This window comes from Anabrus simplex, chromosome 1, assembly GCF_040414725.1.
Source record: "Anabrus simplex isolate iqAnaSimp1 chromosome 1, ASM4041472v1, whole genome shotgun sequence".
In the NCBI taxonomy this organism is placed as follows: domain Eukaryota; kingdom Metazoa; phylum Arthropoda; class Insecta; order Orthoptera; family Tettigoniidae; genus Anabrus; species Anabrus simplex.
The window spans coordinates 991,376,504-991,402,854 of record NC_090265.1 but is presented as its reverse complement, the minus strand read 5'-3'; the positions used below and the strand labels follow the sequence as shown (position 1 = coordinate 991,402,854).

At 37.4% G+C, this 26,351-nt stretch overlaps 1 protein-coding gene across 1 annotated transcript in view; it reads left to right on the top strand.

Annotated features, from left to right (window-relative positions):
- The first annotated feature begins 886 nt into the window (after positions 1–886).
- Positions 887–26,351, top strand: part of LOC136857864 (lipopolysaccharide-induced tumor necrosis factor-alpha factor homolog) — a 58,503-nt gene continuing 33,038 nt past the window's right edge. Inside the window, exons 1-2 of the mRNA XM_067136880.2 lie at positions 887–909; positions 17,215–17,283. Coding sequence (XP_066992981.2) covers positions 17,217–17,283 — 67 coding nt within the window. The 5' untranslated portion in view covers positions 887–909; positions 17,215–17,216. The remainder of the gene's footprint in view (positions 910–17,214; positions 17,284–26,351) is intronic.

Sequence of the window (26,351 nt, the reverse complement as noted above, 5' to 3'; positions counted from 1 at the left end):
TTGGGCGGGAGTAATAGTTGTGATTGTGGAAGAGGATAGATAAGAAAAGTGTTTTTCCACCAATCAATACACAATTTATTTTAAATAGATTAAACTAGTACCGGTTTCGGCTCTTTAACGGCCATCATCAGCTAGTACATGATTTGTTTCCAGCCATTAGACAATTCACAAGTTGTTATTGTATTAGACATCCGGATGTCTAATGGGGGATGGAAATGTATACAGTAGCATGTAATTAAAATATCAGTAGTCAAGGTAAAAAGTTACAGTAAGTTAGAACATGAGTATGTAGGACATAATAAAACATCCGGATGTCTAATACAATAACAACTTGTGAATTGTCTAATGGCTGGAAACAAATCATGTACTAGCTGATGATGGCCGTTAAAGAGCCAAAACCGGTACTAGTTTAATCTATTTAAAATAAATTGTGTATTGATTGGTGGAAAAACACTTTTCTTATCTATACTTTGAATCTGTCAATACGGAAAATGAAATTTATAAATAATAATGTGGAATAGGATGTCTGGCTTAGATCTCAGGAATCTGATAATGGCAGGGATGTACGGTATGTGTTTTTTATAGGAGTAAAGAGGAAAATTTGGTTTCTGTTTTCTTTCATGAGGGAGATAACCTGGAAATTGGGTATATAGATCAATGTAGATGTTTTACAGTGTTGGAATATTGATATGTGTGATTCATGTTGGGGGTGGGGAGAGTTTTTTGATGCATAACAGTGTCTTTGGGGAATGTGGTGGGGGGGATAGTTTTTTTTTTCCTTCTTCCTCTTTCTAAGGGGTAGGAGGGATCTGGAGGAAGTATATTTTATTTTATGCTGTCAACAAGTCACTGACTACTTTCTGTGATGCTCAATAAGTTGGTTTAGATGGGAGTGTGAGGCAAGTGCTGGTAAGACATTGGTGACAGGTTGTTTTCTGGGTCATGCCAGAGAAAGTTTTTCAAATAGTAGGTGCTGCAGACAAGCCATGAACTCAGGTCACCAGTTGCTTCAGGTGCCATATTTGTGTCTGTGAGTGCTGCTGTTTGATGGCAGGTAGTAAATCTGGTATCCTTGCAAGGATACTCGAATTTAGTGATAGGCGTGGTGGGTAAGTATAATGCTGCTTGGCTCATCTAATGTTCTCCTCACATCGTGGCTGCACTGTTCTGAATGTATGGCCAAACATTGCAAAATGTTAGGTAAAATAAGATGTTTCACTGAGAGGAACTATCTAGCTTTCCAGTTGCAGGAAGTTGAACGATGTCTTCACTGTTAGAACAGATTTGAAAACTAGAATGATCTTGGATCCCATAACTCAGTAAGACTCCATTTATGGCAAGCCTAGAAAGGAAAGGTCATGAGGAACATAATTAAAGGAGAAAGAAGGACTCCCTTTGCATTGGATGCCATAATATCAGTCAGAAAAACACTAGATGTGAAGGCCTACAATATCGGAACCCAATACTTGGCTTTCTTTCATACCGGAAGGAAGAGATCAAATCAAGATCAGCCTCATAATCTGGGGAACAACATGAGGGGTGGACAAAAATATAATGGTGCACATGCTAAGTAATCATCCTGTTAATGACAGATAGTTCACCTAGTCAAATATAATTTTATAGCAACTTCCTCATCAAGGAATTAATTAATTCTCTGTTTCTTTCTATTGTTCCTGTCATGATTGTTGGGTAATATCACTAGCATCTCACCAAGGTTTGATTTCACTTTTATATTCAGTCAGTGTGGGTGAGATAATCAATGTCAGTGTCCCCATTTCATATAAAACTACAGGAATTTAGGTTTATTAACACAAAATTGAAATTCACTGTAAAAGTCAAGTATATGTTTGTTTTTTGTAGTTACGGTATGAAAATTAGTATTGTAAGACACAGTATATTTATTTATTTATTTATTTTACTTATTCATTTATTTATTTATTTATTTATTTATTTATTTATTTATTTATTTATTTATTTATTTATTTATTTATTTATTTATATATATTTCCTCCAGATCATACAGTACATGACCTAGGGCCTGTTTCATAAAGCTACAAGTCTACAAGTGTACAAGTTGTAGTTATAAGTGGATGTTCCTACACTTGTAGGAAATTTTTGTTTAATAAACAAAATTTCTACAATTGTAAGGTTGGTACTGCACCCATCTACCATGTCCAGTAGGAGAGTGAAAGAAAACTCTGACTACACATGGTGATCTCAGGGTACATCTTGACGAATCTAAGCTTAACGTGGAGTCAGAGAAAGGGTACGGTGTTCCACAACTGTGACCTATCAATATTTCAGGTGGACATCTCCACCCACATACCATACGATGTGAAAGGTAAAAAAAATAAAGCAATTTACTTAAATCTATATCCTTAACCCACAATATTTAACAATAAATAAGCTTTTCACATGGTAAGTTTTTAACTAAAATGGTTTATTAAATAACTAGAATATCTTGGAAAGAGAAAATCACTGTGACATAAATCATTTCATAATACTTGATGTTCAAATAAATTTCAGGGGAAATATTGTCTTCAATATAATATTCTTTTATGACCACCCACTTGCTTTAAGATTAGCTGACCAACATACAATATCTATTTTGTAATGATTAGCCTTACTTCCTTTCCAACAGATATCCACTAATATGTAGATCACTCGAAACAAGAATGTTTTCAATATGACTATTTATCAGTTTCCTAATTTTATTTTGTATAATAGACCATAACTTACCTTCTTATCCTCATGACTATTCCTCATAACTACCTTCAAAATGTCATGCTAAGTTTCTCTTCTTTTCTGAACAGCAAAATCTTGCATCTACTAACCTGATCTTAATTTACTGAGATATTTCAATCATATCATATTCTTCAAAATGAAAATATTTAACTCACTTCTAAGTCTACCAATTCTTATTTGATTACAGTTTTAATTTTAAAATCATGTGCTCCAGCATCAATGAAGTATAACACTTGTATACAGTTCTTTAAATTCAATGAACAGCTTGACTGCGACTATTGCACAACATTATTAAATTACTTCAACCCTTTTCCCAATATATATCGTAATAATAGACACACATGAGATGTTCGATATAGGTGTCACCTAACATGTTAATCTTTGTTGCGCGCGGCTGTGAGCTTGCATCCAGGAGATCGTGGGTTCGAGCCCCACTGTCGGCAGCCCTGAAGATGGTTTTCCATGGTTTCCCATGGTTTCCCATTTTCACACCAGGAAAATGCTGGGGCTGTACCTTAATTAAGGCCACGGCCGCTTCCTTCCAACTCCTAGGCCTTTCCTATCCTATCGTCGCCATAAGATCTATCTGTGTCGGTGCGACGTAAAGCAACTAGCAAAAAAAAAAACTTTATTGCATGGATATCACAATATAAGTTGGACCAGGCTTAGCATTCACTATTCTCGGTCGGATATGTCCTCATACATACTTAAGAAAATGGAAATTGCAACACCATGATGGCATTGGTCGTTTGCGTTGATTTTCAAGATATGGAACAATGTCATATAGGTATGTAAACGATCAAAGTTTCAGACCCGTTGGATTGTTGCTACAGGTCTCCCCACATGATTGGTCACGGAGGAATCAACTCCAGTATATGGACTCTGGTGTAGTGTAGTTGACTTGCAGTCTGTGCAGTGAAGTGTTCCCCGTCAAACATGCCTCGACGACAGAGAAGAGCACGCTATCAACAACTGTTGCCGTTTGAGAGGGCTCGGATAATTGAGCTTGTGAGGCTGGATTATCGCTAAGGACTGTCGCTGCACGTGTTGGCCAACAGGCATCTATGGTACAACGTGTATGGCAGCAGTGGTCAAATTAAGGTACCCTCACTCGTAGACCTGGCACAGGCCCAGCGCGACAGACAACTGTGATAGAGGATCGCCGCATCATTCGGATGGCCCGGATGGAACCCCATGCAACAGCAGCGCAAATTTGAGCAGCTGCAGCACCCCACGTTACACAACAAACAGTTGGTAATCGCCTGCGTGCAGCTGGCTTATGAGCCCGTGTCCCTGTAGAAGGTGTTCCATTGACCCCACAACAGCAACGTGTAAGGCTGACCTGGTGTTGAGAAAGATCGACGTGGGTCGACGAATGGCATAGGGTCGTCTTTAGTGATGAATCGCACTTCTGTCTTGCCCGCAGTGATCGCCGGAATCGTGTCGAGAAGCACACAGGGCCAACACCAAACATTATGGTCTGGGGAGCTATTGACTTTAATGTGAAATCACAATTAGTGCTTGTTGAGGGCACTATGACTGCTCGACAGTACGTTGATAGGGTACTCAATCCAATGGTTGTCCCTATGATGGCAAACATTGCTGATGGGATGTTTCAGCAGGACAATGCCCGCGTTCACACTGCACGCATTTCCAGAGAAGCTCTCCTCGACATCACAACCTTAGAATGGCCCGCCAGATTCCCGGACCTCAGTCCTATTAAGCATGAGTGGGACATGATGGCCAACTGTTCTCAGCCACCCACAACTCTGGAATAACTGACCCATGCAGTGCAGCAAGCATGGGCCACAATTCCTCAGGAAGCGATCCAGGGCCTTATTGACTCCATGCTTCGACAAATTCATCAATTACATGTTATAATACTCATGTTAGGTCCGTATTGAAATGTACATAAATACAAAGTATGTTACAAGTGTTTATTTATATATCCACCTATTCATTGCAGCTCGTGGTGGGCACATCCTGTATTGATTGTTGTCCAAACTTGCGGTCAGATGGACCTGAAAATATAATCATCAAATCACAACCGAACACTCGTCCTGCATGTTCAATTGCAGCAATGTAGCACCACTCCTTCTGGGTGTTGCAATTTCCATTTTCTTCAGTGTACTTCTGTTTCCTTGATGAAATTCCTTAGTACTTCAATGTAGTCTGTACATGACCCAATCTTAAGCTACTTACATCTTGTACCTCAAACTATTTCTTCTGTGCATTGCTAATGCTAATTCTCTCGACGATTATACACTTCATTTAGTACAACTCGCGGCTTACATATTTCAATTTTAACCCTCTCTGTATATATTCATTTCTTCTTAAATGTCTCAACCTCTTCTCATAAATACATCTCCCTTGACGAGGCATACATAACTATAGCTATTTAAATTACACTGGTCATATATATTATTCCATTCCGAGGACATCTAACTCCCGAGTTTACCAACACGTTGCTCCTTGTTTTTCGCTGACAACAAAAACGCATATCTGCCTCCATATCCATACTTAACACTACATGTGCTTTTCATGCTAAACATTAGGTTGCCTTATACATTATAATATCTAGTTCTCAAACATTGCTGTTCTCTGACATAGTAAACTTTACCTATTCAATATTATGAGGCGACATGTGCCTGTCTACAGCATTGTATACATTCTATAGGCATTGAAAACTGCTCCATTCTTATGCATAGACTCTGATTTAGGTTAATATGCGAAGCTTAATTAAAAATTTATTTTACATTGAAAATATCCATACAACTACATACTCTCCGTTATAGGTTAGAGACATTTTAAAAATATTTTATTTCAAGTAAGAGTTGTAATTTATGGGAACTTAGCTCAATCATTCTCCAGTTTGGGGTGACTCAGGTGCCATCCATCCTTGGCCTGTTACTCTCTTGGCCGCTCGGAAATCCAACGATCTGCTGCCTTCTCATTTCCTCTCAGGTGGGACCGATCCCGCGGTGTTGAACACATCTCTAGGGCAGCCCACTGAACATTTAACTGGAATTCATGACGATCTTCTTGCTTAAACTCATGTTAAAAAAGAAAATATGGGAATTCATATCGATATCCTTATATAATAGATAATATATATTGCTGTTCTATATAAGACTGCTCTGAATTTTATCATGAGAATCTTGGTATTGCTCCCAAAATATATTTTATTTCCAAGTTGATTAGGTTTTAACAATCTGCTTGTTTCTCCCTGATAATTTCTATTTTCTCTTCTTCTTGAATATATCTTGGATTCCACTTGGCAATCTCGATATTTCGCCAACTACTGCTATCTCGGCTATCATATAGCAACTAGGTCTGATTGTCAATCTCTTTCTTCTCTTCTTCTCTTGTAAGAAATACTTCTTCTATGAATGGGTATATTCTTTCTGAAGTGCTTTTTGTTTTCTTCCCTGTAAATATTACTTATTATCTATCATTAGATATGATTTAAAACTTGTCGTCCATTTGCTTTTCTGGTGATGTTGTAGTAGCCTTATAATCCTGTTTTTAAAAACAATCTAGCTTGCTCTTCTTTGTCTTCTTCTCCACTGCCATATTGATCATGCTCTTCTTCTCTAAGTTAGGCCCTATTAACTTCTAAATCATATTCTTGTTCGCCTTCGCTCTGCCTAAATGCATTTCACGTAACTTCATTCATACCATTAGGCAACTTTTTTTTTTTTTTTTACATGACGTAAAATGCAATGGCACAGTACATTTCACTACAAGTCTTACAAGTCAGCTGATTTCTGTGAGATAGCCAAGTTGAGTCAAAGATGAGTAATTGTAAACAGCAACAAGTTGCAAATAAAAAATCCTGAATAAAATCAGGGAAGCGAAAGAAATTTTGTTTTGAGCTTTCTATACTTCACTCACGAAAGAAGACAATGTTAGAGAGTGGAAATATTCATAATAATGCCTTATCTCTGGAAGAGAATTTCCTCTGAGGCTTCACCTCACCCCACAGATTATCTGGAAATTGAGAGGAAAAAGAAGATAGCACTTCAGAATGAACTGTTAGAAATAAAAATCTGCCCAAGTCTCAATGCACAAGGGACCTTACAAAGTGTGATGAGAATGTAAAAGAGGGGTGGGGGTATATATTGTATTTTAACAAATGAAGTGGCTGAAGAAGCTGATATGATTTTGCATTTATATTTTAGTATTTCCTCCTGTATATTAAACATTAAAGGAGTTTGTCCATGTAATTAGCTGCCTTTTATATGACATTATTTTATTATATATTTTACCTTTATAAGACATTATTTCACTTGATATTTTAGGTAAGCACACTTCCAGCCCAGTTAGCACTTGCATAGTAAAACTTCAGATTTGGTCCACACACTACCATGCAATTTAGGGAATGGTTCCCATGCCTATCAATAAAGTTGCTCTCATATACTACCACAGGAGCATCAATGTTTATTGGTGTTTCATCAATACATCCACATACTTGAGGCATATGAGCAATAGCATGGAAATCTCAAACTATGTGGCCATTTTTCTCTGGCCAGTCAACAACTGTGGGAAACCTGACAATATTCCCTGCATTCACAACTGAATGAACTGCTATGCACACACTAGATTTTGATACACCATGCATATCACCTATTGAATGATATTGTCCTCCATTTCCTAACCAGTGTAATGCTATAAGTAACTGTTATTTTGGGAATAGAGCACACTTTTTGTTAGTTGTATGCTGAAGTTGATTACCTACATGTTGTAGAAGTGACTCCCGTTTTACTGAACTCATTCTAAATCTTTCATTGTATTCATAAAAGCTTGTGAAATCCATGTTAACCCCTACTTCTGAAAGTTCTTTTACGTCTTTGTCCATCCCCTATTATATCTTCATCACTATTGTTGCTACTATATAACAAATACATTTCCACACAAAAATTAACACAAAGCTTGAAAACTAATTGATTATTGAGTATTTAACAGCAAATTACACAGACTTGTATTCAACTTTACATGTCTAAAACAACTTGTAAGAAAAATGGTATTTTGTACAAGTTCTTGTACTCTACAAGTATCTTTATGAAACAGAAAATGAATTTTGACTTGTTGACAAGTCTTGTAGCTTGTATAAATACACTTATACCTACAAGTGCTTTTATGAAACAGGAATTACATTTTTTCCAACAAATTGTATGAAAAATTACTTGTAACTTGTAGACTAGTAGCTTCATGAAACAGGCCCCTAATTGATCTGTTAAATGAGAAAATATAATATTGAAACCTAAACAAGCTCTTTCACTCATACTCTACTCAGATGCACAATCAAATACCACTTACTGCACAATTAAGCAATCAAATAAACAAACAAAAACAAAATAAATTAGCATAAAATAATCAGTATAATGGTCAAATGGCCCACGGTCAACTCCTTTTTTTGGAGATCCAATAGCCATGGCAAACAATAATGAGGATAATAATACTAGTACCTTTGTTGTGTAATACCATTACATGCAGGAACATATTTAAGGAAATCTTAAAATTGGTTTGCACTGAATTTAATGTTAAAAACACTTCTTTATAAGCTCACATCACTTTACAAAATCATAGCGGCCATTACTCGCTTCAACTGGTTTTTTTTTCTTAAGTGTCCAGCAGGTGGCACTGCCGGCAAATGGCTGACAGTGTCAACGGCAAAGTCTGATACAACATACTCCCACCTTGAGCAGCAGAAGGCTACTCAACAATACCAACAAATAAAAACCTGCTGCTTATAAATCAAGTCTGTCAGGAACTCTCACCGCTCGACCACTTCGAGTAACAACTGAATCACCACTGTTGTCATCCTTTGGTACACCTGAAGAATCACAGTTTCTAGAGAGCACAATAGGGTCATCAGAAGACACTTCCAATGGATAAATCCTTTGAATTGGACGTAATAACTCGCCCTGACCAGTTCTGAGTTTCACTGTTCGGATGACACCATCCTTACCAGGTATAACTTCAACTATGTATCTCAATGGCCAGTCTGTACGCTTGAGATTGTCACACCCAATCAACACAACGTCCCCCACAGCTACAGTACGGGTAGCCATGGCAATGGCACGATGTAACACTAACTGCCCCAAATATTCACTTCTGAATCTTTTCCTCAAAGTTTTCAAAGTTTGTCGGTACCTATACCTCCTTTTGAAGCTCTGAGTGTCTATCGTATCGAGATCAGGAACACCAATCTCCCTTATATCTTGCAGGAATAAAGAAGGGGAGAGAGGCACTAGCTCAGAACCTTCTGCCATGATATAAGTCAAAGGTTGAGAATTCATCATACTCTCACAGTCACATAATGTAGTCATCATCTCCTCGTAAGTAAGACATGACCTACCCAATATCCTCTTCAATAAATCTTTGAGGAGGCATATCAAGCGCTCCAACCATCCACCCCACCAAGGTGCAATGGGGGGATTAAAATGCCATTCAATACACCTAGCAGTGCTGTACTTAGATATCCTCCCAGTTCAGAGTTCAAAACAAATTAGAAGCCCCAGTGAAGTTCGTCCCATTGTCACTGTAGATAACAGAACATCTTCCTCTGCGAGCCACAAATTGACGGAGTGCTTGTAAGAATGCTTCTGTCGAGACTGATAATACCAATTCCAGATGGACAGCTCTAAACACTGCGCAATGCGCAAGTAAAGAGGCACACCCACATTTTAATTCCACCGTGGATATAAGGGCCTGGTTAAGTCCAGTCCAACAATCTTGAACATGGCAGCATCCTGTACTCAAATGGATGGAAATGGAGGTGAAATAACTTTAAGATGTCTTTCACCGTGTCTCTTGCATATGACGCACTTGGACAAAACCGATCTGATAGCTTTCCGACCGTTTAAAATCCAATAGCATTCCCCAAGGTTATTTAGCAGCATTTGCAATCCTACATGTCCTTGTATCTTGTGTTCCGTCATGATTAACCTCTTCACTACCTCGTGTTGTGATGGAAGTACTGCAGGCTGATGAAAGTCTTCATGGTCATCTCGGTAGGTGATCTTAGTTTTCAGCCTAATTATTCCTTCATGGTCTTGAAACACTCTTAGCGTTCGCAGTCTGTAGTCCCTTAACCTGGGCCGATGACCTTCGATGTTAGGCCCTTTAAAGCAACAAGCAAGCAACAAGCAAGCAACAAGCAGTTCCTTAACCCAGAAAAGGAGTCCTCTTGAATAAACCGAACAACTCTTCTTTCTGCAGTGGCATACTCTTCCACAGTTAATTCACTTCTCTGACGCAGATCTGCAGGTAAGTGGCTATTACGTATAAACCTTAGCAACCACCCCAACATGCGGACAATTCTTATAAAATTAGAGAAGTATTTGAAATACCAGTCTTTTTGGCTCTCTGAAACCAAACATTTAACATTCACAACAGCTGGGGATCTAACCTTTTCCATGTTGATCTCATCTTCTTTGGGATCATCATTGTGAGAAAACCACTTTCCTGGTGATTCCTTCAACCATGCAGGTCCCTCCCACCATCTAGAAGCAACTAATTGTTTAGCTTTGCAGCCCCTGGAAGGTAAATCTGCAGGGTTAAGTTCCCCTGGGACATACTTCCAAGATTCAGAGTAAGTGATTTTCCTTATTTCATCAACTCGATTTCTGACAAAGACTGTCCATTTGTTTTTCCTGGTAATCAACGCAATTACTGTAGTAGAATCGCTCCAGAACAAAGTCTTCACATTTTTCCATCCCAATCTGTCCAGAATTGACTTCGCAAGCCTTACTCTTATAGTTGCAGCCATAAGCTCCAAACGAGGCATAGAAATCTTCTTTATAGGAGAGACTCGTGTTTTGGCCGCCAACAGATGAAGCTGAACATTGTCGCTTGTCTCTACCCTGAGGAAAACTACTGCAGCATATGCCTTTTGACTGGCATCAGAAAAGGTGTGTAAAGTGCATTCCTCTATATTCACAGGTTTCTGTACCCATCGGGGGATGCCAATTTCTTCTAATTGAGGGAGTTCTTCATACCATGACAGAAATTATTTCTTGATAGTATCGTCAACTTCTGTATCCTAATCAAATTCCATCTTCCACATTTTCTGCAGGAGCAATTTAGGACACAACATAACAGGGCAACTAAAACCTATAGGGTAATGGTGTCAAAAAGAAAATCTCTAATCCAACTCATGTTAACTTTGAGTTCATCACTTTCTCGATTCCACAACAAACCCAGTACTGCAGAATAAGAGTTATCATGAGCACTCTGACACTTGTCACTTGTCCATTCCCAACCCCTAAGCTCGAATTTGGCCTTTGCTATGATTTTGACTGATTCTGACATAAATGCATTGAGTTCAGCTTCAGTGTCCACACTAGAAACAACATTATCAACATAAAAACTGTGCAGTAACTTTTCTTTAAGAGAATGATTTGAATCCTCTTCTCTCAATAAGTGGTGTTCAATTAGAGATCCTAAGAGGAAAGGATTACATTTTACACCAAAAACCACTCTTGCATGCCGGAATACCCTAACCTCCAGTTTTTCATACAGTTCCACCATAAAAAACAAAGGAAGTTCCTGTCTTCAGGGTGAATACCAATCTGTAAAAATGCTCTTTTAATATCAGCAACCACTCCTATCTTCTTTTCTCTAAATCTTAACAGCACATTTGGGATGAGTTCAATCAGATTTGGACCAGTTTCAAGACATTGATTTAAAGATGGAGAACTGCCTAGTTTTGTCGAAGCATCAAAAACAGGTCTGATTCTGGTAGTTGCACTGTTTTCCTTTATAACTTGTCTGTGTGGTAAGTAGTGACAACAATGAACACGTTAAGATTCAGGCACTTCTTCTATAATTCCTTCAGCCAACCAATCTTCAAACACTTCATTGTAATCTCGAAAAACGTCTTCAGATAATTTTTTCCTCATCGAACCCAGTCTTCTTTCAGCAAGATTCAGGTTTGATGGCAAGACGGGATGCCCCTCAGTCCAAGGTAGCCGAACTTGAAATCGACCTTCTTCTGTGCGATGAACACTTTGGAGGAAATGATCTTTCACTGCAATTTCTCGTTCCTTCTTCGTAACTTTCTCTACAGGGTCTGAAATGCCTATTACATCCAACCTCCACAAATCAGTAATACTTGCCTCTTTAATAAACATGGAAGTTACAAGCAAGCCTTCATTTTCTTCACTTCTCTTGGTTTTAGGAATCTTTCCCATCAAAGTCCAGCTTAACAATGTATCTACTGCCACTGAACCACAAGACAGCACTTCTCTTCTTCCTGTTAGAAGTTTGCCAGCCACGTCTGCCCCAATAAGTATTTCTATAGACCCCAAACTTTCCTCATTATTGGTGATATCTATCTTCAATTTCTTCAGCTTGTTCATCCACTCCCCTTCTGTAACATGTGAAATGTCTCCACAGATCACTTCTTGATCTAAAGCCTCAAAATTACACCGAAATTCATCGTTCAGGTCCCCTACACGCACCCTGTAAACTTCATGCTCATTCCGTTGTGTTGTTACACCACCAAAAAGAGAATGTGAGATGATCTCCTTTCACAGTGAAGTATAACCCATCTTTAAAGCCGTCTTTCGCAAAATGTATGACTTCTGGGAGCCTGTATCCACTAAAGCACGAACACATTCAGTCTTTTTATCAGATCTTACATTTACACGAAGAGTTTGTAACAACACCTTGGGCGAAGTGGAAACATTTGCCAATGTGACTTCCTGAGTTGCATTTTCTTCACTGTTGCTAAGTGCTTTGGGGACATGTTGTTTTTCTAACAAGTGTCTGCACATTAAAACAACATGCTTCCCACCACAAATTATACATTTTATATTTTTTGCCTTACAATTCTTTACCATATGCCCTGACTTCAGACACGTATAACAACACCCCTTTTCCCTTAACAGTTTCTGTTTACTTTCCATTGACATTTTTCTAGTGGAAAAGCAATCTGCACTGGTATGATGACCCTCACAAAACACACATTTGTCATCCTTACGTTGATTTGATGTTAATAACCCCATAGCTGTAGGAATGTTGTCGTCTGAATCCTTCCCCTTGTGCTTCAGTTTTTCTTTTGCCCCTTCACACTTTAAGTCAAACCTAGATGTAGCAAGGTTTATTCTCTGTTCACCCTCCACCTCCGACTTCAGGAATTTCATTAACCCCTCCAGACGGTCTTTCGCATTTGTAGCGGAGGTGAATGGAATACTGCATTGCCAAATTCTTAATAAGTCTTTGGGGAGGCACGATTCAACAAGGGGAAATAACATAGAGGCACACTTGTCCATTGTGACACCAAGCGATTCTAGTGACCTCAACTGTGTTTCCAACTGATCATAAAGTTGAGACAATGCAATTCTCTGGATTTGGATTACAAGGCCTTGTGTAAAACTAACCTCAACAGTTCATGTACATAAACCTCCAAAAGAAGATCTTTTTGGCCAAAACAAGATTTTAGGCTTTCAATTGCTTTGCTATAATTTATTCATGTTGAGGGGGAAACTCTCAACCACCTGCCTAGCACGTGATCCTTTTACTGTTGCCTGTATTAAATATTGAAATTTATTCTCCACAGCTATTTCGGGATATTCATCTATCTTTTGAGAACTGACTCCAGAATGGTAACCACTTCTTTAAATCTCCTCCAAAAGTGCAGAATTCTAACTTCGGTAACTTGAATTTCTTGGTTTGTTGGTTGCTAGACCTACTAGCAACACTATCTGCTTCATATTCGGTTTGTTGAACCTGTATTGCCGAAATACGCAATTTGAGGTCCAGATACTTTTTCTGATACTCATCGGCCCCTTCCATTTCCTTGTCAATATTAGCCTCGTCATCGTCTAATAACAAATCGAACACTTTCAAATCTAGTTCGTTCAAAATCGCTATCTTACTTTCTAACAAGGTGGATAATGATTGAAGTTCCGTAATATTAACATTTTGCTCTTCAGTCAAATCACTAACCTGTTTAGCAATTTTCATAAACAAAGTCCTTGTCGCTCTCCTATGCTTCAGTAATTTATTGAGGCTTTTGCGCTCCATGTTCCACGTGGGTACGATGATTCTTCCTTCTTCAAGTCGTAAATGTCCTGTCACGGTCGCCACTAAACGTTGTGTAATACCATTACACGCAGGAACATATTTAAGAAAGTCTTACAATTGGTTTGCACTGAATTTAATGTTAAAAACACTTCTTTATACAGCTCACATCACTTTACAAAAACATAGCGGCCATTACTCGCTTCAACAACTTAAGTGTCCAGCAGGTGGCACTACCGGCAAATGGCTGACATTGTTGACAGCAAAGTCTGATACAACAACCTTCCAACTATTCTAGAAGGATCCAGGCACTAATCAAAGTTGTCATTAAATTAAAAAACAGGCAAATAAACTAACAAGATAGGATAAAATGTATTCAAAAAATATGGCAAAATAGGAAGGGTGTTGATCTTCCTTCCTCACCTAACTGGACTCTCAAGCTTCTACACATTCCACACTTCATGCCAAGTCATAACATTGCATCATCTGCTAAGATGTGCACCTCATATACTTCTCATGTTTCAACTTTATACTTGTTCTACTTTCATGTCACCACTCATCATCATCTAACCTCCTCATGTTACCATTCACTATTCTCAAACCATATAACTTACGATTCAACCATACTCCCCATTTAGATTGTACCATCACGTCTTACCATTCAATATATCCCAGCCGTGCTCTACTAACCTTCCAACTTAAACCTTATCGCTTAACATTAATTACCATCATTCTTTACATACATCCAAATCCATCTTTTAATCATAATCATTCTTAGCAACCACCACTCCGATCTCATTTAAACTTAAAACTTTCATACAACCGTGTCTTCCCATTCAAATATTTCCAAGCCACACTCCACATTAAATTATACCACTATGTCTTACCGTTCCAATGATTACCATCCATACTCCACTACCTCCCTTTCAATCTCATATTCACTTACAATTCAAATATACTTACAATTCAACCATACTCTCACTTAAATTGTACCATAACATTTTACCATTCAGATATTTATCAGCCATACTCCACTAACCTTCCTACTTAAACCTAATTGCCTTTCGTTAATTACTATAATTCTTTACATACCTCCAAATCAATCTCTTAATCATAATTACTCTTAGCAATCACCACTCCAATCTCATTTAAACTTTAAACTTTCATACAACCATGTCTTCCCATTCAAATATTTTCAAGCCAAACTCCACATTATTATACCACCACGTCTTACCGTTCCAGTGATTACCAGTCGTAATCCACTACCTCCCTTTCAATCTCATTTCACTTAGAGTTAAATATTCTTAACTATAATCCCACTGTCTCTATAACTTTATCACTGAACCATGATGTCTTACCGTTCCAGTATTTACCAGCCATGATCCACTACCTCCCTTACAATCTCATATTAACCGACAATTGAAATATACTTAACTATAATTCTACTGTCTTTATAACTTCATCACTCTTAACAAACCTTTCCTTATTTACACTCACACTTTTCATTATATCACCCTTCTCTTCCACTTCATCTCACTCTTAACTCTTATCCACCTTCCATTATCCACAAACAACTGTAACCACTTACAAGCAACTATAATCATACTATCCCTGCTAAACTAATTATACTATTACTAGCCAGACTCCACTGCCTCCAACTTACAAACAATTAATAACCACGATCACTTTTACACTATATCTTCTAGTCTAATTATATTTGCACACCATTCTGTGACTTACTAACATAACTTTTTACTTCTCGTTACTATGCCCTCATCACTTTTAGCTTTCTTTCCCCACAAATCCTTTAGACTTATGCTTCTCCCTTTGATCATAGCTTCTCTTCTTTTAGCTTCCTCCCTCAGCTCTTCATTTTCACTATGCATGTGTCCACTTGCCATTTTTTGGCAGTTTTCCCTCTGCCACCACCTCTTGCTGCTTCTTTATTATTCCTACACTGTCCTCCAAACCAATCTCTTTTCTTATTTTCCCAGCTATTTCCCTGGTTGCTAACTCCCACATTTCTATTATCTCACTGTTATCCATTGCCTTATCCTTTTCAATGTGCACATTAACTCCGGCATTGTTTTCTTTTACTTGCCTTTCCTCCGATCTCGTCACCATCAATTCTTCCTGCTCAAGACTCTCTTCCATTGCCTGGAGTTTCGTCACTGTCCAGACTCGTGTACATCTACCATTGGTTACCACCAATTGCTGACCCCTAATATGCACCCTCAGTCCTTGAAGTCTGGCTCTCACTAGACTTTTCTTTAAAATTTTGAAATTCTTATTCCCATCTCTTCCCATATCCCTCTTGATCCAAATTTTTTTCACTCTGCAAATTTCCGGCATGTCTTGTCACTATGTCCACCATCAATGTGAATAACAACTTCACTTTTATAGGTCTGAGTCCTCTCACCTTACCTACTCTTTCAGCATCGACTTCGCTGAAATTAATTTTCGATTTATTCTGGATGACATCCACCATTTTGTAAATTATGTCCACTTTAATTTCTCCCTTCACACCATATATAAATATGTATTTCCTCCTACGTTCTTGACTGCTGGCTTTTATTTTTTCTTCAGATTTGATACGTCCTCTTCCATATTTTTATTTTATCTCTTAGTAACTCATGCTTCTCCCTTTGATCATAGCTTCTCTTCTTTAAGCTTCCTCCCTCAGCTCTTCATTTTCACTATGCATGTGTCCACTTGCCATTTTTGGCAGTTTTCCCTCTGCCACCACCTCTTGCTCACTGTTTTCCACCTTAGCCTTATTTTCTTTCATGTTTTCCTGAATCCATTGCCTCATATTTTCATACTCCTTAACTTGCTCCTGTATCATGTTTTTTATCTCTTCAAATGGGCAGACTTCTTCCACTACCTCCCTTACCACCTTCCTAATGACTTCTACGTCCTCCCAGCCCATGTTGCCACTGTTATGCGGGCCTGGATTTACTTCCACGCATCCAATAACCAGCAGCACAGCGATCGCTGCCGCCACCAACAGCATCTTACCCTTCAGTCCCATCTCCACTTTACCTTCCTTTCCTTTGGTTGTTTCTTTCTTCACTCTTCCCTGCCATCTTCCAATAATGACCCAATATTGTTCTATACCAATCATCTTCCTTATCACTCTCCACTTGACCCGTCCACTCAGCATGTCCATTCCCGTTGCTTGCTTAGGCTAGACTGTGAGGTACAGTATATGTTACAAAATATTTTCATGGTTTGTAATACCACTCACTCTTACTTACCCTGTTGTCATATCATCAAACTTGATTATGATAGATATATTGATTTAATTTTGATGATCATCCCTTTGATTTAAGATACATATTGCTAATATTATGGTAACAGTTATGATGATAATGTGAAACTAAGTTCAGAGTTACTCATCATATCACATTAACTGGATTTTGTCAATCTCTTTCACAGACATGAGCTCAGTGGTGATGCCTACACAGTCACTACCTGCTACTCAGGTAGCTGCAATCACAACAACAGGTAGAGTAGCACTTTTTTTTAGTTTTGAATTTTATAGTCACCTATCTTCAAAGGCTTGCATCAGATGCGATTCTGATTACTGATGAATTTGGTGAGATGGGGATGATAGCCATGTAGCATCATTACTGACATCTCACCAAGCTGGCTGTGGTTTGAATCCTGGCCAACGTATATGGAATTTTAAAAAATTAAGTCGCTCCTATGTGGTTTGGATTTTACATAAAACTGGAGGTCCTGTGGTTTGGGTTGTGATATAGTAGTGATCAATTCTAATAGTTATAGTTTTACTGTATTGTAAAACTTATCTGTTCTTTCATGTTGAAGATTTTTTTGGGTGACAGGCTGCATTATTTGTGATGTTTAATTTTATTGCAAGGCAATAACATCAGCTGTTGTTGTAAAGTGAATTTGATACATTGATTCAGCTATGTGTATTGATAAAACTCAGCTCTGAAGAAGGCGAGCCAGCTGATCACAGAGTGCTAAAAACCATCTGCTGTGGATAAGATTTACTGTTTAGGTGGAATTGCCCCTCCAAGTGTCCACTTGAAGTTGAAGCTGACCGTGAACAACACAGGGTTGATAAAATCCAAGCTCACACTTTTAATTGTTATCAACTGCCTCAGTCCAGGCTATAAACATCAAAGCCCTTGGAAAAATCTCCACATAAAGTTTGGCATGAAGACTGGATGTAGTTGAGTCAAGCAACTACCAGCTATCCTCAGTAAGGATTGGGATGTGTGGAGATCACTGAACCACCTATGAACTGGAGTCAGCAGGTCTGTCGTCACTTAGGCTATGGGTTTTCTCTGAAGATGGAAGATGTAACTGTGGTGGAGAGCAGACAGTGAATCGTGTGTGTCATTGCTCTCTTTATCCATACTGTTTGATGCTCGCCAGTAAAAATACTGGACGATGAACATCTGATTGCCAGTTTGATCAAGAGCATGTCTTTTGGCTAATTTTAGATGTTAATTTATGTCATTATGTATAATTTCACACGTATTTTTATGTATATTGTAGTGGTAGCCTCCTAACAAGTATAAGTAAAAACAAAAAATTGATAAAACTCAGTAAAAAAATGTTGTTCCACCTATTTCCATCTTCAGTTTTTGGGATATAAGTATCCCCAAAAAAGAAATCAAACCTTTTATCAGTCCTTCCCCATGCCCACACAAGTGGATTTTCCAAGAACAAAAAAATGTTTATTTTTAAAGGAGTTCATCTTCAGTTTTTGAGATATAAGTATCCTCATAAAAATAATTCAACTCTTTTTTCACTTCTTTTCACCCGCGTTGAATGGCATTTCGAAAAAGGTAAATGTTAGTTTATTTTTTTAAAAATATTCCAAATACCAATTTTCACATCTGTAACATGTTCAGTTTTTGAGATATACTGTCGATACACTCATTTTTAAAAATTCACCCGCTTTTTCAATTCTTTCCACTCCCTTAAGTGGATTTTCCAAATACAAAAAATGCATTTCTTTATATTTAAAGGAGGTTCCAAATACCAATTTTCATGCCTGTAACATCTTCAGTTTCTGGTATCCTCATAAAAAGAACTCAACTCCTTCAATTCTTTTCACCCCCTTCCCCCATTAAGTGGTTTTTCTAAAAACAAGAAATGTGTGTTTCTTATTTTTAAAGGAGATTTCAGATACCAATTTTCATGTCTGTAACACCTTCAGTTTTGAGATATAAATATCCTCATAAAAAGGGTTCAACCCATTTTTCACTAATTTTTACCCCCTTTAAGTGGATTTTCCAAAAAGAAAAAAATACATATTTCTTTATTTTAAGGGAGCTTCCAAATACCAATTTTCATGTCTTTAAACTGTTAAGTTTTTTTTATATATACTGTGCCGCGCATTTAATTAAATTTGCCGATATTTAACGTGTCACGTTGTACGATCAAGTAAATGCACCGGTTACTTCTCATATTGAAATCGAATAAATGGGCGTTTACAAATTTGCAACCACGCATTATATTTTAATATGTATCTGTAGCTTCATCTATCTTCTTTAACCGTAAAATAAAATAAATGTTCTTTCATCGGCATATCTTTTGATTATGACGATATTCTCCATTTCTCATTTTGTTATTGAAGTCAAATAAGTTTCTAACCCGCTGCACAATACCTCTCAGGGGATAGTATTATGTAAAAGAATTTTTTAAAAATTTTTACGTGGGATCATCTGAGCTCTCATATATCCTCCTCTCTAGTTCGTCAGTCTATTCATTTCCACTTAAATGTAATTAAGAATAATAATAACTCAATCCTTAAGTTCATCCATTCATCATCTTGCAGTAACTCTACTTAAAATAATCTCCTATGATAATGAAATGAAATAGCAATTGAATTAATTTAAATTTTTAACTTCTAGTTTATTCATAATTATGGTAATCCTTGGAATGAATTATAAAACTGATAACATACTCATTTACATCTGTCGCATTCTTATTTAAAATAATAATCAACTAACATAAATAATATTATCCATGATTAAAATCAAGTCTTTGCCTCGAGAAAAGAAAATGTTGTAATCATAAAAATAGAAATATTAGTGTAAGGAAGAATCATTGAACATTGTCATGTATCGTATTAATAGTAATGATGTCGAATATCTTGAGTATTCATAATGAAAATCAATGTCAATATCACTATCAATGATAATGTCAATAATAAAATCCATAATATTAATATCAAGAATGCATATTCACAACCTTCTCAAGTTATTAATCTCGTCTTATTTTCTCAGATTATTATTTGTAACGAGTGCAGGATAAGTAAATTCCTCTCATTATAGCTTTCAATGGCTATTCTACAACGTAGACACAAAAATAAAAATGATTAATCAGTTCTTCCTGTCATTTGACAAAATATATCCATGATATCTTTTGGAAAAATATATGTGAGTTGGCTAACATACCATAATTATATCCATAAGCAGGTCTAACATCTATCAATCATATTCTCTTTCAAATATAGTTAACTAATCGCGAAATTTTCAAGGAATATAGTCGATGATAATTATTTACCCGATACTGGTATTAATTCAAATTATGAAGATGCTCCTTGCAATAAATTATGACTTCAATATAAATCAGCTAGGACTATACATAATATGCGAAATTCTCTTAGGAAATACACAGTTTAAACTTTAATATTACTATTTAGAAATAATCTCTGGATGACCGTACACCAATAATAACCTGCAAATCAAGTAACTATATGTCACCTTATGTACAACATATTTAACCCAACATCAAATGCTACTATTTAATTCATGTCACAATTACCACGACTGTAACCTATCATTAGCATATTGTCGCATAAATACAATCAATCATTCGCATATATATATATATCTTCCATCGTATTTGCATCATAAATAACATGACTTAACACCTAATTCATCATTAAAAATATTCAACATAACATTCACGACCTTAATCTCATTATTTCGTCGTATATATATATTCCCACATTCATATAAGAACATCAATCATTCCTAACCAAGTAGCGTAATAACAACAAAATCCGCTGTCATTTTATAATGATGCTTTACGGGTTTAATTATCAATTAACACAAGCAATTACTCTACACCTGTGAAAGAAAACATATATTAATGCATCAGGCTCATATTTACTCACATTTGGTGACGTTTTGACGTTGAAACACGTTATACTGTCCTAGAGAATGATCTTTTTCATTTCGCATAATAGTTGGATTGAATCACATTATGAGAACACATTCCTTCAATAGCAAGTCGAAGTATCGTTGCAAAGCTCTCCATAAATGAAAATAAACATCCCTGCATATGAATGTGAACTCAAGTACCCGATAACTACCTAAATCCTTGCCTTTAAGACAATTATATGAGTTCTTTTGCGAAGATCCTGCACATTGAACTTAGATCTCGAAGATTTAAACGTTAACCTTATTATAATCACATTTTAAGATACCAATATACTACATTTTAATTGAAATATGGGTAATTTAAATGGATAAACTGCACAGAACTTATCTTATCTCTGCCCTCGTCACTGGACTGGGTTGGCTTCCGTCTGGATCTTTACGGTTTACGGGCTCTCGTTCATGGCTGCGTCATCACTGGGCAATGGCTATCAGGTTCGGCCATGTAGAATCAGCTGGATGGTCTCCACCAGTTGACAATCCCATTCTCTCGGCTTAGTTGCTCGTGTTAATGTCGTAGTATACATGCGAAAAAAAGAACATATAGGAGTATAATATTAGTTCCACAGTCTAGTTGTGTAATGGCTTAGCTTGTATCTACTTTCTACTTTCCAGCAATTTGTTCTTCAGAAAAAAAACAATCTTATTTTCAATAATAATGTTTATGGAATGCTTTAAGTGATCTCTAGTTTGACGTACATCTGATTTGAATTGGTGAATTCTGATTTCTTTCTAAGTAGTGCATGATAACTACGGATTCGATCCAGGGTTTCAGTCAATATTATCTCTTCCCTTCTTCTTAGTTTATTTTACACTGAGCTCGATAGCTGCAGTCGCTTAAGTGCAGCCAGTATCCAGTAATCGGGAGATAGTGGGTTCGAGCCCCACTGTTGGCAGCCCTGAAGATGGTTTTTCATTTTCACACCAGGCAAATGCCGGGGCTGTACCTTAATTAAGGCCACGGCCGCTTCCTTCCACTTCCTAGGCCTTTCCTATCCCATCGTCCCCATAAGACATATCTGTGTCGGTGCGACGTAAAGCAAAATAGCAAAAAAAAAAAGTTTATTTTACGCTTGTGAATCTTGTTGTTTATTCAAGACTAGGCCTAGGCATAATATCTTGATATTCTTAATTCTTCACACAAATAATCGTCGAATATTCCCTCAAAAACAATCTTTCTCTTCTTCTTGTCTTGATCCTTGCGTGTAACTTCGTTCCGATGCTCGTCGTATATATATATACATATATTTTTTAGCGATTGTTCCCTTGCTGGTCTAACAATTTACAAACAAAAAAAATCTACTTTTTCTTAGTCACAGCCGCGTTGATCCCATATATCTGATCGTCTTGTTTCCAAATTGTGGCTTACTTGAATTGCTATGTCTGAATTTCTCTCAACATATTTACGGCTTATTTGGTTCCGTTTGTCTGTATTTTTTTTTACTACATTCTTCTACGATGTAATCTTTGTCATTTTATCGCGATGCATGGCAAATATTGGTGTTGTAACATCTCGTTTTGACATAATCAGGCAATGAAACGGTACAATATTCATTTTAAACTTCATCCCCCTTTACACCCCCTTAGCGACAGAATATCAAAAAATCCTTCCCTTAGTGAGCACTTACACTGTAATACAAAATGTATCCCCAAAATTTCAGTTTTTATGTCCAGTACTTTTGGTTTGGCGATGATGAATCTGTTAGTCAGGACGTTATTTTATATACAGTAAAACCTCGTTAAGATGTTTCTGCAGGGAACAAGGAAAAAGAACGTTGTAAGCGAGAAAATGTACTATTGAATACATGAATAAAAACTATCCAACAGGGATATGGAAACACTAGGTACGATTTTTTCCGATGTAATGGTATTTTACATTGTGTATCCGCGGGTACAGTGAAAACTCTATATCTACCATTTCTAAAGATGTGCGGAGAATATTAAAAGGTGTGAAAAACACGAGAAAACAAATATGACAACCTTTTCTGCTGGGGATTGTAAAATAACAACAGGGCACTGATAGGTATAAAAACACTAGACTAGAAATATGAAATCATTTGCATGGGGGCCCATAAAAATATTAAAAGTATTATTGCAGATCACACTCTTTCTAAAACAAATGGTAGTAGAAGACTTTTATTTTCGATGAGTGGGTTATTAAACATTATTTTCTGGTCACACTCTTACAGAATGAATTGGAGGTTTACACTTGACCTCGACCATGTGAGACTGCAACTATGGCCGCAATTTTAAATCAACAAAACTTCGATTAGACCAACTCGAATGATCGAGTCAAAACTCGAAGGTGTGAGTTTCAACACACACGCTACGTCTGCGTGCTTTAATGTGCGGGTTCCAGTCCATTTTCTGATAGATTTTAATTTTAGATTCATTAGTAAGGATTTTCAAGACTTTTTCCGAATCCGTAACTAGGCTGCCACAAGACAAATTAATATGCAGCACACTAGTCATCTTCACACGATTATGTTCCTAATCCATATGTAGGCTGTCAGGTGACAAATATTAGCTACCCTTCACTGTACCACTCAATTTCTGGCTGGAATGTGAAATACAAGCACAAATAGGCTTACTGTGTTATTCAGCAATCTCGCTGCTAACCGGCAAGCAAAACTGAACATTCCTGAGGCTAACGACCTGTTCCCTGTGAAGTTCAAGAATTCAAGGTGTTTTCCCGTTATCACACAACTGTGGCGAGGGCTTTTTATTACCCGAGTTGGAAATCATGTTCTTTTCACAAGGGATGAGAAATAATATTTCCAGGACTAGGAAATATGTGATCGTACTAAGCGGTAATGGCGAAAATTTGTGCTGCGGTAAGTGAGATATTTTTATACAGATTTAATACGATGAGAATTGGGACTTTGAATTTATGATGTGGTATGCGGGAAAACGTGTTGAGGTTTCACTGTATATAGATTACTGTTACAGCAAAATATTACAAATTGTGATGTGTCGTAAGTTCTTCACTTTGAATAAAGTTCTCTGCTTTTCAGGGAATGTTTCATGCTTGACACAAGTCAGATATTGCCAGTACATTCTCAGGTACTTCATTCGTTCCATCTGTATTATCACTCACTCCAAACCCTGCTTTGATGAAACAGTTTGTCGTAGTTTCTGCCTTAATTTGCTTTACAGCTTGTCCAATCCAGTTCACAGCATCTAGAATTGACATAGATCTTGCCATCATTGTAAGAGCTGTCAGTTGTTTCCATATGCACGATCGAAGATTGCATTAAAAGGCACCTATAGTATAATTTGAATGTGAAAATGATACGATTTTCAAATTCTTGAAATTCTCGGTTTTGCTGTCTTCCCGATCACAAGAGGTTTAACCAGTTCTCCCTCACACATTAACACTGCAAGTCTTTCCTTAGACATTGTAGTGTTAAGTTTAGATTCTGTCATTACTGGACAGAATTACATCTCAACACATGTGTGTTATGGAAGTTGTATGTTTTTATAATGGTAAAATGAAATGGCATATGGCTTTAAGTGTTGGGAGTGTCCGAGGACATGTTCGGCTCGCCAGGTGCAGGTCTTTCAATTTGACGCCTGTAGGCGACCTGCGCATCATAATGAGGATGAAATGATGAAGACAACACATACACCCAGTCCTCGTGCCTACAGAATTAACCAATGACGGTTAAGATTCCCGACCCTGCCGGGAATCAAACCCACGACACCTGTGACTAAAGGCCAGCATGCTAACCATTTAGCCATGGAGCCGGACTTTATAAGGGTGTTTTTTCTATATAGTTATGAGTTATACATGTTATTCTGAAAGGAATAAATTTAATTTGTGTTGTAAAGGTGGAATTCTCCTAAAATAACCATAACAGTTGTATTCATAAAAGCAAAGACAAACTGAACATCATGGCTAAATCTTAAGTGACATTGTCGCTAAACTAGAATGTTAAAATAATTGAAGCCATGGAAAAGGACAAACTCTTGGTACAGCGAATAATGTTCTGGTTCAAGTGTGGAGATTCTGTCATTAATGGACAGGATTACATCTCAACATAACACCATAATGTATTTTCATACGTGTAAAATGTGTGTTATGGAAGTTATGTTTTTATAATAGTCTTTTTACTCAATAGTTATGAATATTATACAACTTGAGTGAGGTTCCGTAATATGAGCATCACGTGTGCGCCTCCGTTTTCCCCTCCCCTGTGCCTCTTTTCCTCCACCCTCTCTTTCCTGAGGGAGAGAGTATGTATTCATCTTCCGTACTGGACTTAAGGTGGCGTGCCTCGATCGTATTGTGAACACCGTACGAGTGTACATGTTTTGTTTCTTTCATTAGTGTTATAAATGTACTGCAATGATGGGCCCAATGAACGAAAAGAAGGCTGAAAACGAATTCTCTCTGGGGAAGAAGATGATTATGATGGATATTAAGAAGGAAATGATCGAAAAGCATGAACGAGGTATGCGAGTGCCTGATATAGCAAGTTTTTATAACAAGTCTACGTCAACGATTTGTACGGTATGAAAGAAGAAATAAAGAGGGGTAAATGCAGAAAAAAGAGTCACAAGAGTATCAAAGCAATGGCCACATGTTCTGGGAAATGAAGAAAAGTTGCTTCTCGTTTGGATAAATGATTAGCAACTAGCAGGTGATACTGTGACAGAGAATTTATCTGCAAGAAGGCAAAAATGTTGTAGGCTTACCGCGTAAGTAAATTACCATGTAGTACATGTATAACAACAGAAATCAAAGAAAGCTTTAAGGCCAACAGGGGATGATCTGATAACTTTAAGAGGGGAAGTGGCATCCATAGTGTTGTGAGGCACGGGGAGGCTTCCAGTTTGGATGCTAAGGCAGCTGAGGCATTCACTGCTGAGTTCCAGAAGCTCATTGTTAGAGAGTGTTACCTGCTGCTGCAAGTTTTTAACTATGATGAAACAGGACGTTTTTGGAAAAAGATGCCGAAGAGGACTTACATTACAGCAGAAGAGAATTCAGTGCCCGGTCACAAGTCCATGAAAGACCGTTTAACCCTGATATTGTACGTTATGCAAGCGGGGATTTAAAAGTAAAGCCCCTGCTTGCATATCATTCCGAGAATTCACGAGCCTTCAAGAAATACGAAGTCCAGAAGAGCCAGTTAAATGGTATGTGGAGGTCCAATACTAAGGCTTGGGTCACTCGTTATTTTCTTTATTGAATGGATGAACGAGGTCTTTGGCCCTGTAGTGAAGAAATACCTTTCAGAAAATAATCTACCGCTCAGTCTTACTGGTTATGGACAATGCTCCTGCTCATCCTCCAGATATTGAGGAAGACTTACTGGGGAAATTCAAGTTCATTAAGGTTATGTTCCTTCCTCTTAACACTAC